The sequence below is a fragment of the Toxotes jaculatrix genome, chromosome 12 (assembly GCF_017976425.1).
Source record: "Toxotes jaculatrix isolate fToxJac2 chromosome 12, fToxJac2.pri, whole genome shotgun sequence".
NCBI lineage: Eukaryota > Metazoa > Chordata > Actinopteri > Toxotidae > Toxotes > Toxotes jaculatrix.
This window is the reverse complement of record NC_054405.1, coordinates 10,488,416-10,508,345: the sequence shown is the minus strand read 5'-3', so window position 1 is coordinate 10,508,345 and position 19,930 is coordinate 10,488,416. Positions and strand designations below refer to the sequence as shown.

At 38.8% G+C, this 19,930-nt stretch overlaps 1 protein-coding gene across 1 annotated transcript; it reads left to right on the top strand.

The window, feature by feature from the left end:
• The first annotated feature begins 26 nt into the window (after positions 1-26).
• On the top strand, positions 27-19,551 carry LOC121190998 (N-acetyllactosaminide beta-1,3-N-acetylglucosaminyltransferase 3-like). The gene is made up of 6 exons (XM_041052042.1): positions 27-32; positions 409-429; positions 731-836; positions 925-984; positions 4,787-4,907; positions 18,423-19,551. Exons 1-6 carry the CDS (start codon positions 27-29, stop codon positions 19,549-19,551), a joined length of 1,443 nt encoding a protein of 480 aa, XP_040907976.1.
• Positions 19,552-19,930: the final 379 nt, after the last annotated feature.

Genomic DNA, 19,930 nt, shown 5'->3' with positions numbered 1-19,930 from the left:
AGGCGCGAATTCACGTTTTACACACCATGTCGGTACACAAACCAAACCCCTCATTTATGTAATATTGTGCTTTGTGTCTCCAGTTGTTTTCTATCAAACTCTGTGTATGTGTGTATCGCATTTCTATGGACTTTCCACTTGCTTATTGGGGCCATTTCCTCAGGGTACAAGCCTGTTCCCTATTTTAGCCCATACTTCACTTCAGTCACTGCTATTATTTATTTATTTTTTTTTAAATTTTTTTTTTTTTTACAAGATAAATAGAAAATCGATTGTTGAGGTTAATCATTAGTTGTTTTCCAGATGTATTTCCACATTGCTCTAAAGTTTGCATGCTGATAAAATTTCACAGTGCATTTTATAAGCCATTCAGATAATTCAAACACAGGTGTTAATATCTCCATATAGGCCTGTCATCAGAAACCACAGGTACACCTAGAGTACAGGCTGCCAATTTAATTATCAGTAAAGCTTTTATGCCTCTGCAGTCCTAAATCCCTCTACAGATTTACTGGTATTTATGGGAGCATGAGGTTAAGTTTCAAACAGGCACACTGGTAATGTGCAACACATTTAATAACTGACATCCAGAAACGTTTGACAGAGCCATCCTGTTTTGATTTCTGTCTCAGTCCTGTCCTTTGGCCTCCTGTCATATACCACCAGCCCAGCAGATGTCCCCGGACTTTGTGTTTCAAGATCTACCTGCTCACCTGTTTTCCATTTCTAGTCCCTGGAACCTCCTCACCAACTTAACCTACAGACCTGTTCCCCATTCCCTTATCTGCTCCCCGGTATTGATACCAGCCCACCTCCCCTCAGACAGCTGCCATGTCGTTTGCTAACGTCTCTTTGTGTTTCCCTTTGTGCTGCTCATTCTGTGGCCTCCTGTTCCTGCTACATGTACGTGTGTCTGCACGTCAGGCCTCCCTGCTTGTGCTCCTACCACCAGCCGTTGCTCATCCATTGTCAAGAAAGGCAAAAGTATTGCATTTGCCACCAGAAACTCAATTTAAGACTTTTAATTTGTTATGAGTCAGGAGATTATTTATTTAACCCTGATTTCCCCCTGAGTATTTTTGAAGTCCCCCTCCAACATAAGAATATATTTATTTTTACTTCACTGATACATCTTGATTTGCAAGTTAGAGATTTAGATTTTTAGAGTAGGTGCAGATTAAGAATTTTTAATGACGTAATTGAACTTTTTTTTCTGAAAAACAAAACAAAAGACACAAGTTATTACTCAAAGCAGCGCATTTGTCCATTTCTTAAACATGTCTAGATCTCTAAAGGAGTTCTGCACCGTGCGAAGTCACTGATGTATGGCTGCTGCTTCTGCCACTTTTTTTTGTCAGTGTATCCTGACTAAGACAGCATGGTCACACCATGAAACCAAACAAAAATAATCTTCTTCATCTTCTGCATCATTTTATTTAGACTTCACATTTGCCCAGATTCAGCCCAACGTGTTGAAATGTTTGCATCTTGACTAGAATCCAAAATAATGTTTGGTGAGTACGTGAACAAAGTTAATTAACTGATTAGACACGTACATCAACTCTCCAACCATGAAATGTCATGCATTATGCACAAGCATATCGTGTTAGAAATCCTACAGGGACTGCACCTTGAAACCAAGACAATGATGCATACACTCTCCTGCAATAGTGTCTCTAAAATATCACAGCCAGGGATGTGTTGGTCGTCAAGTTTCCCACCCAGGGTAAATATGCACTCATTCTACAGTACTGAGGGGTACCACTGATGAATGTGTGTATGAGGTTAAATGCGTGACTCCTGGTCCATTAGAAGCATAGTTAAATTATGTCAGACAATCAACATCATGTCTGTGAGTGCATTTTTCAGAAACTGAAAGCTAGTTACTATCAGTCTATGCAGTAAAATATAGGTTATAAGGAACAAACAGCAGCAGGCCACAGTTATTTTGAGAAAGAACAACGCGCTGTCATGTGTATGGTGTATTTCATGCTGTTTGTGTTAATGTTTGTGCTTCTACAGTGTAGGAGGATTTGTCGTTCTGCAGCTTTTGGCAGCTGTAGATGTCAGTCCACCCCAACCATGAAACAAATGAGGATCTGGGCCAGAACCACACAATCACATTGGCTGCTTTATGGTATTCTAAACACAAGGGCAAGCCATGGCACCCATGCTCGTCTCACTTTTCTAATGCACACTGTTTGATACCTTGTGTTAAATGCTTGACTCAAATGGCCGTCACATCACATGATTGATGATGCTTGAAGCTTCAGATGTGCTTGATATTCCAGAGGACAAGTTGAAACCCTGCACAGTGCAGTAAACATTATTTCTACAATCGACAGAATTATTTTAACTCTTTTCATGTTTTTTTTTTCTTAAATCTTATACAGTGGACATAAGACAAATGCCAGAAGTATTTCACTGTCAAGTTCACTGTCAAATAGTTAATGCATCTGTTTGGACAGCATTTATGCATCGTCATTATCATCATCATCCTGAACAACACGTAGCCTTTTTACAGACTCATTGTGCACACGGGATTGAAACTTTTAAATCAGTGAGGTGTTGTGCCATTTCTTTGGCCTCAGTCCTGAGTATAAACAGATGCTATAATTTCTGGAAACCAGATATCACTTTCCTTTCTGCTTCAGTGCCCTGAAGCTTAAAAAGTTTTTGTAGCAACTAAAAAAAAAAAAAAGTCAAAAAGCTTCAAAAGGTTTTGTCTGAGAATTGTTACTGTATTCATTGTCCCAAAGCTTTTCATATTTTTTTGGCATGAACTGAGGGTGGGTTTGGAAACTTTAAGATCTTATCGGCCCATCACTTCTCAATCTATTCCAAATAGGTTCAACAAAAAAATGGGGGGGGGGGGGGGGGGGGCAAAATAATGGAAATGCCTTACAAAGAATGATTATCAAGCACCTAATAAGTTTTCATGTAAATGTACATTCAGCTGGATCTCCTGGAAATGATATGGACACATACTTACTCTTTTACATTAACCTGGACGATGTTGTCAAGGTCATCTCTGGTTGATCTTGAAGACAGCAGATTTAGAAAGTCTGTGGTACAAAGTGTGTAAAAGTGTAAAAAAAAATATCATTGTTTACCAGTCAGAGAGGATCAAATGAAAAATGTTGCATGGTGGGAAATGTAGGCTACCTTGCAGGTCCCTGCCTCAATAACTGCTTAGTGATCTGTGAAGATGGACATGTAACCATTTTATAATTTAATATATAGTATTTGGTCATATTGTCTGTTTATGTGGGAAGTTCCTTCATTGGTGTTAAATCCATACATATCCTGCCTGGTGTAACAGCTGGCAGCATGAAGTGAATTTTGCTTGGCTGATGCTGGTAGTGTTCTGGACGTTGATGGACATTGTATCAAAGTGAATGTCCCCTTATTCATCCAACAGTAGAACCATGTTCACATGCAACTCTTTCACAATAGCTTTGGAAGAAGTTGAATGGTTTTTGCTTTTTTTAACATACTTATAAAACAGTGTTTATATTGTATGTCTTTATAGTTGTCAAGGTACTGTGTCGTGGACCAAAGTGCTGGTCACACGGAGTTTTGACCTGTCTGTGGCACATCTGTGATCCAGACTGAACTACAGTCTCCTAGTCTTGCTTTTAAAGCTGCAACCTACTCTTGGTGAACAGTGCCCCTTAGGCCCCAGCCATCACAGTCCACATGATCTCCACTCTTAGTGCAGCCTTTGTAACTGAAAGTACATGGTCTGCATTTCAATGTGAAGACATCTGGGCCATGTGGACTCACAAATCCACTGCTAGACTCAATAGGAACTGTGCACCCAGTATATTGTACCTGCATTTTACACATTGGTTGTGAAAAGAATTGTTTTCTCCATAAGTAAATCACTGCTGGATAAACTCCAGTATTGAATGTTGCTTCCCATTCAAACAGAGTAAACAGCATGCTGCAGGTGTTGCTGCGCAGTGCGGGGGCAGAGGGGCTGTCTCATACCAAAGTTTTTATGTTGCATTTAATTTCGATCTGCATCAGTTAAAGTGGTTTAATCCAATTTAGTTTTACCACCAAAGTGAATGAATGTTGCATCATACACTTTTTAGAAAATGTAAACTGACAGATTTAAAAGTTTACAGACCCCATGTTTCTACTGTATGTCAAAAAATAACTCATCTGTGACTTGCAGTGCATTATCCCTGAGCCAGACTAAAGACACTTGCATGGCTTCTTATGTACATTAACATATGAATATCAATGCTTCATTGCAGCAGTGGTGACGCGTTTGGAAATCTGGGTCTTTGCTTGTGCTGTGTCCTTGGTGTTTAGTTTGACACTGCTCCTGATAGTGGATCTGAGGGCTGTTTTTCTCATAAGGTTGAGTACTGATCTTAACTTTTCTTAAAGGATGGCCTTCACAGAGTAATCTCCCTTATCTGACCATTTTACCCACTGCCAGCCGGGAGAAGATGATTCGGCTTGGGAGGCAGCCTTCTGTCATTTTGACACAGTGGCCGTTCTTGTTGAGCTGTTTCTGCATGAGCAGGGGCCTCAGAGCTGGTGCTGTTTGTCTCTTGAAATATGCTGGCATTTGTCCTGCAGCTCTCCCATAAAATGTCAAGGCTCCTGATCGCTGGAGGAACCCTTCAAATGGCTGCAACACCAGGACTCCATGTCTGGTTACAACACATTTCAGTGGGGTAACTGCAAAAGTAGTTCTTGCCCTGGAATAGCTTCTTACAAATGTGGAGAATGTGCTTATTTGTTGACTACGCATTCTCTTGTCACACAGTTTTTGAGTTGTTGGTCATCTGTGTCGGGGCAGGGCCTGAGACTGCTTTGAAAATCACCTCTGGAACAGCAGTCACTGTTACTGCTGACTTGAACTGTCATCTGGTCAGAGGGAAGCTATTGTAGTATTTGTTGTTTTAAGTGGGACAAAAGTGAGTCTGATGTGCAGAGGGTCAGAAGGATGATTCCCCTGGGCACTGATGAAGATTAATATGAACTACTTCACACTGGCAACTCTAGTTTATTTGTAAAACATATCTGAAACATGGGGGCAGTTTCAGGTGATTTAGATAGGGTTTGAAATAAACTTAATCACCAGATCATTAATCCTAAACAAAAAAAAAAACTGAAAAGAAGAACAAAGAAAGTTCTACACCTTGTAGTGCTGTTTCATGCAGCACGAATAGGATCATGTTTATGTAAGAGGGTCAATCACAGGTTCTTAAATTTTCAGGGAACACTTATGCTGTCAACGTCGCACGTCTTTCACTTTTATCCTGGGTGATGTGGTGAAACATGACACTTCTATACAGGCATCTCCCAAGTGCTCCAGCCGTCACCATGTGAGCATCACAGTCTAGTGAGACACAATTCCTCCCTTGTCCGATAAATCTGGAAGTCTGGATAATTTAGCACTGTAAAGATAAAACCAGAGAATTTTTAGCTGCTGAATCTAAACTTTGAATATCCTGGGTATTTTCTTGCAGACCATTAAAATAGTCTAATGAAAAAGTTAGCCCTCCCTACCTTTTTATGTTTCCTGTCTCTGTCTGTTCTCAACTGTCCAACAAAGGAAAAAAGTGTGTCCTTAAGCACACTGACTTCCAACAGTGTACCTTTTACTTCACATGAAATGAAAAACAATGTGAAAATATCTTATTTGTGTTTGGAAGTCTTGATTTATAAACCGTTAGACTTAAAAATGAAGAGATATATAAAGTTTATTTTCTAGACAACATTATCAGTAAAGTAACCGGAGAACACAAGTGTCTGGGTGTCTTAGCATCAAAAACCCTCACCCATGTGACCGAGCCCTGGCTTGTTACCAAGGAGCCCATGTAGGCCAAGGATACCTCCTTTTGATCTACATTTACCTTGATGTTGTCTGGGACAACCATGTCTGCAGTGCAGCCTGTGAGATAAACTGCTGGGTCTCCCACACAAGCCTGTTAAAAGGCCTGAAGAAGAACTGCAGTCCTTCAGGTGGAAGTTAAAGGGGGCGACTCTGTGAAACAAAAAATGTTTAGCCCTCATGAAAACCATGGTGCATATCTCTAAGATGCACATTATTTTAAAATGCCTCTCACAGTAAAGTCAAAGGCAGGCACTAAAAGTAGTTATTAATATCACAACAGTTACAACAGACAAAGAGGAAGTTGTTAACCAGCTGGGATATAATGTTTTTTAGCTGTTGCTAAAATGGATTAACGTACAGAAAGTGTGGCTCCCCTCTGGGACGAGAGTGGAAGCTAGTTAGCCAGCTTGCAAGCTTCTACTTTCTGAGTGAAGTTCAAAATTAACAGCACAGTTGGTCCCCCCAAACATCAAATGTTCTGAAGACACACATCTTAAATCAATTCCCCCTTTTGTTTACTTATGATGATACACAGACAAAAGGCGGAAAACTGTAACAGTGTTTGTAGACTTTACAGGGCTATGACATGCTCCAGTCAGCAGTCACCACAGAAGTAGACAATGCGTCTCCTGGTGTCCACCCAGAGGCCTGAAACTTCCACAAATGTGTCCAAAATCGATGCTGTGTTCTTCTGAAAAATGTGAAAATTATGTACAATAGCTGAAGTATCATTTTAGATCTTCACTCACACAAAAAGTGCTGTCAGTTCAAATTTATGTTTGAATGATTAAAGCGTTTGCATTTAGTCCTATAATGGCAGGAAAATGATATGCATGTGTGTATTATTAACACTCTGACAGTGTTTCCCCAGCGAGGGCTTTGAGCCCAGACTGGAAACCCTCAAGCTGTTTGTTTGTAACCTTGAATTTTCACTTTCACAGATTTCCCAGTTTTTCGGGAGAAGGTCTACGTCTGAGCCTTGGCATTTCGCCTCTTAGAAATCTTGCTTTTTCTTCTCCGCTCTCCCACACATTCCCGCCTTTATCTGCCGGCTCTTTCAGCTTGAGGGTTAGGTTTCATATACAACTAACTTGAGTCATAAAAAGTACGAGTGACAGTAAGTTGTTAGTCTGAATTCTTGCCAAATATTTACGCAGGGAAAGTGTAATTTGCATGTTGGTTTTCTCAATGTGGAGCCTGCAAAGGTTTAAGCCAGAGTAAACACAAATGGAGCATTTTAAAATTTACTGCACTGAAATACTGTCATTTTACCTTGCATGTTTCATTAAAATCATATAAAATGTTCACAGTAGGAGCTGTCAGTTTCATTAAACACAGAAAATAAAGTCTCTCTCTCTCTCTCTCTCTCTCTCTCTCTCTCTCTCTCTCTCTCTCTCTCAGTAAACTGCATTTGCTGAATTGTGTGTTTGGTAGACTCCCATTTCAACAGGATTAAGCAAGGCTACAATAGGGCAGGAAAAAAGTACATAATGCAGGTGTTAAATGTTAACACATTCTTATCGGGGACATTTTTGTCTGGCAGTCATTCATGGCCTTCATAGTGCTTGCTCCTACTGGAACTCAGTCCTTCAAGCGGGTGGACAAAAAAAAGGGAATTACTTAACAAGAAGTTGGGCTGTGCTGAAACTTACAATTATATAATTGCCCATTTTGCTCAGCTCTAAGTCTCACGTACACAAGGTTTGCACATGCAATTGTCAACATCAAATAGTGTTTCTATGATCTTTACCTCAGGTCAGGAGTAAGTGTGGCTCTCTCCGTCTGTTGTCACTACTTCTGCATAGAATTTTAAGGCTCCACATACATTAACACTGAGGCATATTTCTTTCCATTTTAACTGCTAATAAAGTCGAACCTTCAGTTCTTCATCTTACATCTTTCTCATCTTTCAGGTTCCAAGTTTTGCTTTTACATTTCAGCTTCCAAGGTTTCAAAGCAATGCATTTCACTTGATATCAGTTGATTTATCATCCACTTTCAGCATTGCTTCAGAAATTTATTTTAGCTTCCCAGTTTTGCTTTTACATTTTTTCCCCCAGTCATTTATCAGCATTTATCAGTTTTTAAATGATGTGAGTATAATGGCGGCTTTCAGATGACAGATGACTCAATTAACTTCTGAGGGTGTAGCATGTGGTTTTATGCCACAGTAGTCCTCGTAGCTTCAGACAGTTTCCATTTTACGCAAATAGTGTCATAATTTCCTGGATGGTTTTCCCTGCTATATTAAATAATTGTGCTGCTTTGGCAGTAAATATGTGATTATGTTTAAGATGACAACATCACCTTTATCATCTAGTCTAACATTTTGTAATTATCACTACCAGATGACTGATGATTGACTTTTAGAGACTGATGAAAAAATATGGTGGAAATGTTACAGTTTCAAAAAGATCACAACTCTATGTCCTAACACTTATTGACATACTGGGGCGAGACTGTATTTTTCTATGGGTCATTTTAAAATGTAAACGCTTCTATTTGTGGGACACCTCAAGGTACCTGTCTAAGACCAATATTAAAACCCCAATCCACTAATTATAGGTGAATTGAACAGACAGAAACGATAAGAACTAAAAACAGAAACACAGATCTGAAATTTTACAACTTTTATTTCAGATGTACATTATCCAGGCAAGCTAGTGGAGCTAATTATATCTATATCTATAAAGCCAAATTATTTCTTCTCAATTATTTTATCAAAGTTAAATGTTGAATTGATGAAACATAGTTATAATAGGTTAAAGTTATTGATGTAATAAACGAGTTCCTAGTGAATAAATTAATCCCTTTAGAAGTTAAAAGCTGAACTATTTGAAAGACAACTTGTTTAAAGTGGAAACCTCATCAGGTCAGGCTGACACTGCATGGAATGTGAGAGTAGTAAACAACAGGGCTATGGTTAATAGCTGGCAATTTTCAGGTTCTGTTCTGTTATAAAACACAAAAAGTTTCATTTTCTTTGGCAGAATTATTTGTTGTAAAGTATTTTTTATTTGGTATCAGAAGCACATTAACAGTGAAGTTTATATTACATCACAGGTGTCAACTGTGCAGTCACTGATTGTACTTTATGTTCCCAAGTCCAGCCCGGCAGCAGCTGTGTGGAAGTCAAAACACGGAAAATAATTTTTTTTTAAGTGTCTTCTCATTCCTGTCTGCCATTTTCTAAATATTATCAAATCCACATTTGTATTGTTACTACTTTAGAAATGTGTTTTCTTTAATCCAGATGCTCTTCACTAAATTAAAAATAAATCCTTCAAGACAGACAGAGCCCCTCCTCAATCACAATTATACTGATTCAGTCACAGTTCTCCACAGGCAGTTGTGGTCGATAATGGGCTGTTATGTCTTGACTGTGTATATTGTGTTCACTGGATGACACAAAGCTTTTCTTGTACATTTCATGGAAAAATTGTGACAGCGTTGAAAAAAAGAGGATTTTTTTGTTTATTGTTTATATAAATAGTCTATATCCCAAGTGTTCTGAATTTCTAAAGGCTTCAGATTTGTCTTAACAGATATATTACAGGCTCAAATCAATCAAAATATGTGCTGTTAAATCTCCTCTGGGAATGACTGTGTAACTGTTGTATTGATATGTCATGATTTCTCAGCCTCAGCCTCTCATGTCTTCACCCTGTCTCTTGGCCTCCTGTCATACTTTGCCCGTCTTTCTTCTCGTTTCTAGATCCACCTGCTCACCTGCTTTCCATTTACAATCACTGGAGCTTCACCGCCTACCTACACACCTGTTCCTTATTTCCCTCAGCTGCTCCCCAGTATTTATACCAGCCCTGTTTTCCCCAGTTTCTAGATTTTGCTAATGTATCTGTGTGTTTTCCTTTGTGCTGCTCATGCTGTGCTCTGCTGTTCCTGCTATGTGTATGTGGTTACCTGTTGTACCTGTCCATCTGTCTCTCTGTAAGCCTGGTCCTCATCAAAGATCCTTCATTGCACCAGCCTGCCTGTGTGTCTGCACTTGGGTCCTCCCTGCCTGTGCTCTTACCACCAGCCGTGACAAGATATGCAAATAGGTTTGGTTGCACTTGCCAAAGTTTTGAGATATCTGCAGATGATACTTCTCCTCCAGCCTGATATAATTACAGTGGATGGAATTTAGTTTGTGGTGTTCAAAATGCTGAGAAATTACACACACACACACAGAAAATTAGTATTGAGATATTGAGAAATGGGGTATTGTTTCTTGACAGAATACAAAACACAGACACAGAGCCTGTGACTCTTACACCAGAGATTGATGTCTACCATACATGTCTGGCTACAAGATGCTGCATGTTCTGAGTTTGCGTAAAATGCAACTGCATCGGTACATTTTGGCCTTTTTAGATGTGTCAATGAGCTGGTGGACAAGACCGGGCAGTTCCTGTGTGATTACAGTCTTTGCTTTTGACACGGAACTGCACTTATTTAAGCTTTAGTTGCACTTAAAATGCCTCTGCATCTTTGCCGTTCCAAGTCTGACATCTGCAGTATTTCCTGTGTCTAATACTAGGACCGACATGTGCTCGTGCTGAATCAAATGGCACTCAGCAACCATTCAACATCTATGATCTGACTTTTGTAAAGTACACACACAACAATGATGTGTTGTACATTAAAACATATTGTGGAATATGGAGACAAAACTATTTATTCACTTTTTTATTGTATTCCAGCAAAAAATAATTCACATATAATTGTCCCTCTCTTGTCCTTTTTAAGTAACATCAAGCAACAGGTCACTAGGACAAGACATCAGTCCATGGGACTCCTTCTCAGGAATGCACCGAGGATGTCTGAGCAGCAAGCCTGTGGTATTATTTAAAGCAAAACACTTACAGAGCCATGCAAAATAGCAGAAACATGTACAAAGTGAATAAATAATAAACTTTAATGCTTTATGCTGGTTTGCTTTCACAGGTGCTGAGCTGAGCTGCTGTAACAAAGTGGCTGCACGTTCAAATCTGCTTCACAGTCAGTGAAAGCTCTCGTGTGCAACAGCATCCTCTGAATTCAGTTATAACCCCTGAGTATAGTGTGTTATACGGTACCATTCAAATTATTTTGATGGCATAACTATAGTGTAGTCTAGTGAAGTGGTTCTTACAAACTGTATTCAATATCAGCAGTTTTGTCAATAACATTTTGTTTTTTTCTTGTAGTCATTTGGAAATCATACGTCTAAAGTATTCTCTAAAGCAAACTTAGACCTCTGTGATTCTTCTTATTATTATTTTTAGTTAGTAATTTTGCCAATTTGATTTTTTTTTTCAGACTTGGCAGACTTGGAGTTATTGAAAAGGATATGAGCAAATGAAGTCTAAACATTAAAAAAAAAAAAATCTCTGCTGTACCAAAGTAAAAATATGACGTTAATTTTAAGTGGAAATTGAGTAAAAGGAGGGCTTCTGCTCTGTAAAATGCATACTTAAAGTTCAAAGAATAAACTTGAACTTCAGGTCAGTCACTTTGAGCTGATCTACAGGTCACTTTTTTTGCACTAAGGAAATCACACTCCTGGTTGTTTGACAGATTCAGCTCTCTTGTTTTCACACCTTGTCCATCTGTCCAAGGAAAGTTTTTTTTTAAATTATGTGAGGTCTTACTGGTCAGAAAGTCTTATTTAATACAGACCTGTATTTGGTGTTTTAATCCTCTTACACAGCTCAACACAGGGATCTAACCAAGGCCTCAGCTTCACTAAAGTGCATTAAGATTGTGGTTTCTGATCTTGAATAATTATTCCAAGAGCAGCTGTTTCATCTTATTAGAGTCATTTAAAAGACAAGATTGAGGGTTACGCTGCATTTTGTTCTTTCAGATCAGGCTCCGATTGTTTTATTGGTTGGAAAGTCTTTATTCCTTTAATTTAATCTTTAGTTGTGCTAAATTTCAGCATAACTGTATCACCTCTCCTCTGCAGGCCCCCATCCCCTCATTTTTTGGCTGGAGCAGGAAAAACAGAGCATTCCTGAGTTATAAAAAGCTGCAGAGGTGCAATGTGTTAGCTGGTCAGTCCAGAGAGTGGAAGAGAGGGAAATTAGTTTAATTGGCTTGAATACAAGGTTTCATCTCTCACAAGAGTTAGTAGACAGTAGAATTTCCCTCTTTTTGACATTTTCCCAACAACCCTCAGCACCTCTCACGCTAAACGGAAAGTCCCAAATAAAACATAGTATTGTTTCAGGGTCTCAAACAGACTCTTGAAAGGGGGGGCAGAATTCCTAACAGTAATTACTGATTGTTGTATGATTGTTGTATGATTGTTGTATTGTTATGGATATGGTTGATAAACGTTTTAGCTCTTTAACAACAAAATCACGTACATTTTTGATGATTATTTTTCGACTGCATGCCACAAGATTTTTGATTTTTGGATGTAGCTTTATGTTAACTCCTTGTTGACAATGAATTCCAAAACTTAAACAGGTTTGCAAGATTCTGCTTATAAATATTGATATCATACAAAAAATGAATGGAAACCAAAGTCACAGTTGAAACAAGACTAGACTAGACTCCATACGAGGAGAGGCTGTCGGCTGCTCAGGCACAGCAGTGTTACCATGCCAACATGCTCAAAATGACAGTGAACAATGACTGTAAATGAAATTAACATGCTGTTGTAAGCAGGTGTATTATTTACCATGTGTATTATCTTAGTTTGGTGTGTTAACATGCTAAAATCTGCTACTTAGCACTTAAGACAAAGTAAAGCTGAACCTGATGTGAATGTCACTAGTTTTTCAGGTATTTTGTCACAAACCAAAGAATTAAACAAATTGAAATTCTGAGCCATATTGCTACCAAGGCTACATGGCATAGTTTGCAAAATAGTGAGCTGTGAGGTTGAGTGATTGGTACAGTAGTAAATGAGCTAAAGGATGCGTGCACGGTCATTTCACAATAAAAAGTTATAGCATTTCAAAGTGAGGAAAGATGGAAAATATGTGTGGATTTCATTCACCTTCCATAAGGGAAAAATATACTTTACTGTTCACTATTTTGGCATTTAAAGGTAAAAAGTTCTCATTCTGCTGCAGCGAATGCACAGTATGTTACAAAATAGGAGTTTAAAACTATGATCAAGCCTAAAAGGTTTGTTTTGACAGTGGAAGCCTAACTCAAAAATAAAAAAAAAAGTCTTTCTAACAGGCAACTTCATTCCAAGTTTTCACCATTTGACAGACATATAAACACCATCACCCTTGCCAAACTTTGCTCAGATTGTCTCATGACCTTAAATATAAGCTTGGCACTCAGTCAAAATGGGAGAGGCATCTGAACTAATCGATCTCAACTTAATCCCTTCATTGTTGATGAAGCATTTTGACGTTAGCCGAGATCAACATTTGCCTGAACACGCTCCTTTACGTGCTCAGTGTGTGGTCCACAAGTTAATGCTTTATAAAATAATAGACTACCATGTGTTTTCCCCTTCTTCATAGATTCAACTGTCTTGGGAAAGCAATGTCATTGATACCCATTGGCATGTCTTTTAACTGTTTATTTTTCTTTGTACTGCTGCAAAACACTTTCAAAGTCAAAAACTTTATTTATAGGAACACAAACTTCATCTTTTTTAAATGCAGTTGATTAATTTTTGATTTAATCAGCTGAGGGCCCCAGGACAACTGGTCCATGTAACAAATATTCAGTGCAGAGTTCCAGTCGTGTTCTGCATAAGGAGGAGGAGCTGTGGAAAATGTCCAACAAGTGTAGTCCAGAAACTTGAGGTTGCCAATACTGCAGCGCTAATCTTACCATAGCAACCCCTCTGTCTTATTCATACCCTTCAGACATACCTTACCCGCCAAACTCAGCTACTCAAACAAATATCTCTTCCTCAATTAAATATCATTGCATGAGATTTGACTGAACACTGAAAAAGTAATTATGTGAGCTCAGTGATGTTTTTATTTGAATGACTTTTTTAGTAGCAGGCAGGGAACAAGTAATCCTCCTTCAGCCATGTTTCTACCTCAATTAACAATCTCTTCCAAAAGGATGCTTGGCTCCTCCAAGCACAAGTCAGAGTGACACTGAGAGGGCAACATCCACAATGAATGGGGTCACACTGTACCACTAAGTAGAAAAGGCTATGCTTAGGTAGTTTGCTTTCCTGCAACATCAACTTATATGGCAAATTATTTGTGTTTCATTCATTTACTGCTGAAATAAGACAACAGAGAAATAAAATGTAAAAATGTAATTCACCGGCACATTCAACAAATTGTACAGGAACAAGAATTAAGCCTAAGCCAGGGTGTTGTCCCTTATGGACATAACTAATGTTTAACAGAACCCTGCTTCAGACTTAGTATGCAGCCTAACTTCTAAATATAACGTTTCTGCTCCTCAGATGTTTGTCTTTATTTTCTGAGAGTCACATTCAACAAACAGAAGAGTTAAAATAACATCTTGATATATCCGCTGAAACATTGCTTCTCCTGTTCTGATGTATTTTTCTTATCGTCAACAAATCCTATGAAATGACCAAAAAACAACAAAAAATGACCCTACTAACAAATATTATTTGTGTAGCTGAAACAAAGAAAGTACAGCTGAGGCTGATGGGAAAGTCATTAATTTTTGTATTTCTATTTGAATTTGGTCACAAACCAAACTATTAGACAAATTCAAATTTTGACCTGATAGTGGCACTAGATGGAGAGTAGAGGGATCACCAAAGTTACCGTTCATCCTGAAGGGGCCATGAATGTGTGAACCAAACTTAATGGTAATCCAATAGCTGTTGAGACGAGGCGCTCATCAGAGTCAGCAGGTTCGCTGGCCATGAATGACTACTCAAAAATTTAAGGCAGTCCATTGTTGGGATGTTTCAGTAAAGTGGCAGACCCGCTGTCCAACACTGTCATCCTCTAGAGTCACGCTGCTAGTGTGGCTAAAAATGAACCTAAATAATTTTGTGAATCACTTTTAAAGATTTACACCAAGAATGGTCCTGGGGCTGATTGCTGTAGATGTGCTGAGGAGGGGGACAGACTAATGCGTTTTTGATTTTCTTTTGACATTAGGATAAATATAGATTAACACAAAACTCATCCTTCAAACAAACAATGCTGTGCTTCTAAATCACTGGACAAATATAAACTGGCACATTAAACTAAGTGATGCTCACAGCTGCACAGATTTAACTGTGAACCAGGAAACAAAAAGGCATCTGTTGTCTGCTGTGGCACCAAGCCACTTCCAGTTGTCTACTGGCTCTTCACATTTTTTTTTTGTTCAGGATTCTGCTGTAAATGTTACAGACAAAAAATGAACATATTGATTTGGTAAAGAAAGATACAAGTGCCTCAAAATGTAAATGAGAAGCGAGTGAGAAGGTGTAAGATCTACCTGTCTTATAAATACTATTAATTACTTAAGCTGGATCACAAGATTTTAAACTCTTTTTCTTGGTTTGGTAAATCTCAATTCTGATGCCAAAATTCTTGCTTTGTTTTAACACGGGCCTGCATGACCGTGACAGAAATAAAGAAACTGTGATAAAACAATTAGTATGGAGATCTAAATAACATCTCTGGCCTAATTTCCATCGGTTTAAAGCCAGTCAGTATTTGCTGTGAAAAATGTCAGGGTTTTCCCCAACAATGAGATCATTTGCTTTTGCAATAATAACCCTTCAGTGTAGATGACCTCTCTGAAGTGATGCTTGGTGAAACATAAAAATGTGCACAAAAATGGCACCACTCTATTATAAAAGTATAAAAGTATTCAGATTCCCTCAGTTTTTGTACACTTTCTTATGTGGTAGATTTAATTGTAAATGCATAAAATTTCCAGGCAGGGCATGGCTGTCACTAAAAAGAATCACCACAATGGGACCAAGTATTTGATTGAATTGATTATGGCGAGTTTGTGTTTACCTGAATGATATCAATTTTATAAATATTTGAACTTTAAGAGTAACTATACAGAGTTTGTTTCCATAGCACTTCACCTTGTACAAAGAGCGACGGAACCTTCCTTTTTGCTGGAGCGAGTGTAGTTTAATTTTTTGTCTAAATTTTGAGTCTCTATCTGTGCACGTTTCTGTAATGTTACCAGTTATTCAGTCATGTTGAATAAGAGTCATGAACACAACTTCTTTCATTGTCTTCTGCTCCGGGCTCCACAAGTTAAAAAATTACCACAACAAAAGGTCACCTTCCTAAAACATAGCTCAAAAAGGACATTTTACTGAAAAAGTGCAGTCCTTAAATCATCATAGAATGAAGTTGTGTTACAGTGACTGTGGTGCAGTGGGTCACATTCTTCCTGCCTGTTTCCTCATCTGGGAGGTGTGCAAGTCCTGGATGGTCCTGTCTGTCCTGTCTGCCCTGTTTGGGGGCTGATTGATTAGCATGTCACCTATGGATTTGACTCCACTGAGACTGGTCCATCTCAGTCTCCACCACTTCCTCCATTTCAGATCAAAGGAGACTGTAGGTCACACACACTCCAGCCAAGTTTAGATCTCAGATTATGTTTAATTTTGAAAAAACTCATTTTAACATTTACAAAAGGGATGTGGAGCACACACGGAGAAGCAGCTGTCTGCTACAGGACTTATACTCTGTAAATTCAACAAAAACATCCAACAATGGTCAGATCCTTCTTTGAATGTTAGATCATTGTATTGTTTGTCGAGGCCGTTTATTCCTGGAGCTTCTACTCAGAGTCTCAGCAAATGCTTAACTCTACCCTAAATGAACAAAAAGTATTTGCTCGTACACCAAATAGTTTGAATTAGCATTTAGGGAGCTTGCTCTGCTTTGGACTGCCTGACAGGTTAAACCCAGGGCAAACGATACACGAGAGGCTGCCTGTGTCTCACCTTTGCCATACCATCGCAACCTGCAAAGACTGACAACAGACAACAGAGGGAAACTGACCAACCGCACTGATCTACCAATATGTTCAGGTAATTATGACTGAATGGAGTTTGGTTTTATTGTGTGTGACAAACTGAATTTTGTTTATCTTTATATAGAGGTAGCTTATATTTTTAAACAAATGTGTTGACTTATACAAAAAAGTGTGGAGATGTCCTCCAGTCAGCGGTAAATCATTTTTCATTCATTTATAAAGAATACACTTTTAACCTACCCTGTACTGGAAAGGTTTTCTGAGGCTTTCCTCGCTATAACCAGGCCATATATCCTTGCTGATCAGTGAATGGTCACGAGTGCAGTTGCAATTTTTAAACAGACACAGACGAAAAAGATTCCTTCTTTTCACTCTGTTCACACTGTTGGCCAAATTCTTCTACTTAAAGCACAGTTTAAAGACACTTTTTAAAATTTGTTTTAGTGATAACTTTTTTCTTTTATTCTCGGTCCTCTTCTGTCTACAGTACTGTTACTATAGACTCATCTGTCTTTCTATGACATACACATTCATGTCTTACTATCTTTGTGAGGACACTCATTGATATAATGCCTTCCGTGGCCCCTTACCCTAACCCAAACCTAATTCTAACCTGAACAAAGTCTTAACCCTTACATAGCCCTTTGACTTAGTATGCCCACACACACACACACACACACGCACGCACGCACGCACGCACGCACGCACGCACGCACGCACGCACGCACGCACGCACACACACACACACACACACACAAATGCATTCCAGCCCATAACTGCTGTTGAATTCTACAAAACAAGAAAAGCAGGTATAAGTAACATTTCTGAGCTTTACTCAATCCTCACATCTTTGGAGACTCAGGTTTAGTTCTTACACCTAGTCATTACACCTTACACATAGTCTAGTCGTTCATTCATTCAAGCCTCTAAGTTCATTCTGTTCCTTAAACTGTTTGTGTTGACAAGTTCCTGAATAGTTTGTGTCTGTGTTTTTTGAGATGGTCCTTACCAGAGAAACAACCACACTGATCACTTGATCCAAAATTAAAAATAATCCATGTTTATATCTAGAAGTTCTAAATCGAAGTCAGCTGGATTGAACCCAGGCTTAACTGATTCATGTTGTCAGCATCTCAAGTCTGAAGTCTAAAATATTAATATAATATTACTTTATAATTACCTTATAACATTGGCATTTAAAATAAGTGAACAATCACCGTGAAAATTAAAGGTTGTCTTACCCCTGTACACACTGATTTACACCCTGTGGAGGCCTTTGACTTAGACACAGGCGAAGCCATTCACATCACAGCTGCCTTTTGAAGCCATGCAAATAATGACTGCTGTCAGAAAACACTGCAAATGAGCATGTGAATTTGACATGGGAGACAGCAGTTCTCATTCCATCTCCCACCTACAGCTACAACTGCCTTTCCTTTAACAACTTTTATTTTATTTTATTTTATTTTATTTTATTTTTAACCATGATCTTATTTTACCCTAATCTCAAGAAAATCATTTTAGTTGCCTAGTAACAAAAATGTAATCATAGCAGTGGTAGATCAAAAAGTGAAATGAAACAATCCCTACATGCTTTAAGTGTCTAAAATACTATGTCAGGCTGAGTTAAATTGATGAGAAAACTTTTTGTGTGTCACTGCAGCGTTTTAAGGAGGACAGACATCAGAGCTTCCTTGCTGATGGCGGTTCTTCTCATGGTCGTTTATCTCTGCAGTGATTCTACTGACCATGAAGCCATCTGGCTCCAAGCAGATGTGACAGAGGATGGCAGTCAAAAAAAGGCACCCACCAAAAATGCCTCTCATCTATCCTCCTGGCTAAGATGTCAACAAAACACATCTGCCGCCAGAATCGCAGACTTCAGCTCACTTCCTCCTAATATGCAAGACTTTCTCTACTATCAGCACTGTCGACATTTTCCCATGCTGCTGGACGTTCCTGACAAATGTGAAGAAAGTAATGGACCCACAGAAGTCTTCCTTTTACTGGTTATTAAAAGCTCACCTGTGAACCATGACCGCCGAGAGGTGCTGCGCAAAACATGGGCCAAAGAAAGGTTATACAGTGGTGTGTGGATCCGGAGGCTTTTCATCTCAGGAACGGCGAATGGTGGTTTTGAGAGAATGAGGCTGAACAAAGTCCTTGAACTGGAGCAACGTGAGTATAATGACATTCTGCAGTGGGACTTCAATGACTCATTCCACAACCTCACCTTGAAGCAGATACTCTTCCTAGAATGGATGGAAAGAAACTGTCCGCATGTTCGCTTCCTGCTAAATGGTGACGATGACGTCTTTGCCAACACAGACAACATGGTTGAGTATCTCCAAAGCCTTAGTGACAATGATGGAAGCAAGCACCTCTTTACCGGACACCTGTTCAAAAACGCTGGACCCAATCGATGGGCGGGGAGTAAGTATTTTATCCCTGTTCAGGTGCAGGAGGAGGACTCATATCCCCCCTACTGTGGTGGTGGGGGCTTCCTCATGTCTGGCTATACAGCTTTGGTCATATATAGAATGTCCCGGTCAATCACCATTCATCCCATTGATGATGTTTACATGGGAAAGTGCCTGGCCAAAGCAGGACTTAGTCCTGGTTCTCATATTGGTGTGATGACAAGAGGGATGTACATTCCCTCCAGCAAAATCGATGAACATGACCCTTGCTATTACAGAGAAGTTCTGCTTGTTCACAGATTCTTTTCAGCTCATCTGTATCTTATGTGGCACAGAATACATGACCCTAATCTGAAATGCCCCAGCAAATAGACCTATAGAACTATAGATAACTGCCACGTAAATTACATTGTTAATTACTAATGATCTATTTAATGATCACATGGTACAGTAATATTGTTACTGGTAACAGGACAAAAATGGAAAAAAAGGTTTGGTTGGTATCAGTGCTGAGATTGCAGTGAAACTGATAATGGCATCATGTATTTTAAAAATGATGACCTACAATTACAAAAATTTACTTTGAGAATTTACATTGTAAAAACGTTTTAAAATACAGAACTTATTGTTAGAGCTGCAACTAATAATATTTATTATCAATTCATCAGATTATTTTTTCACTTAACTGTTTAGTCTATGAATCGATCGTGTTTATTTACACTAACATATTTTAGTTGATCAGATGTGAAGA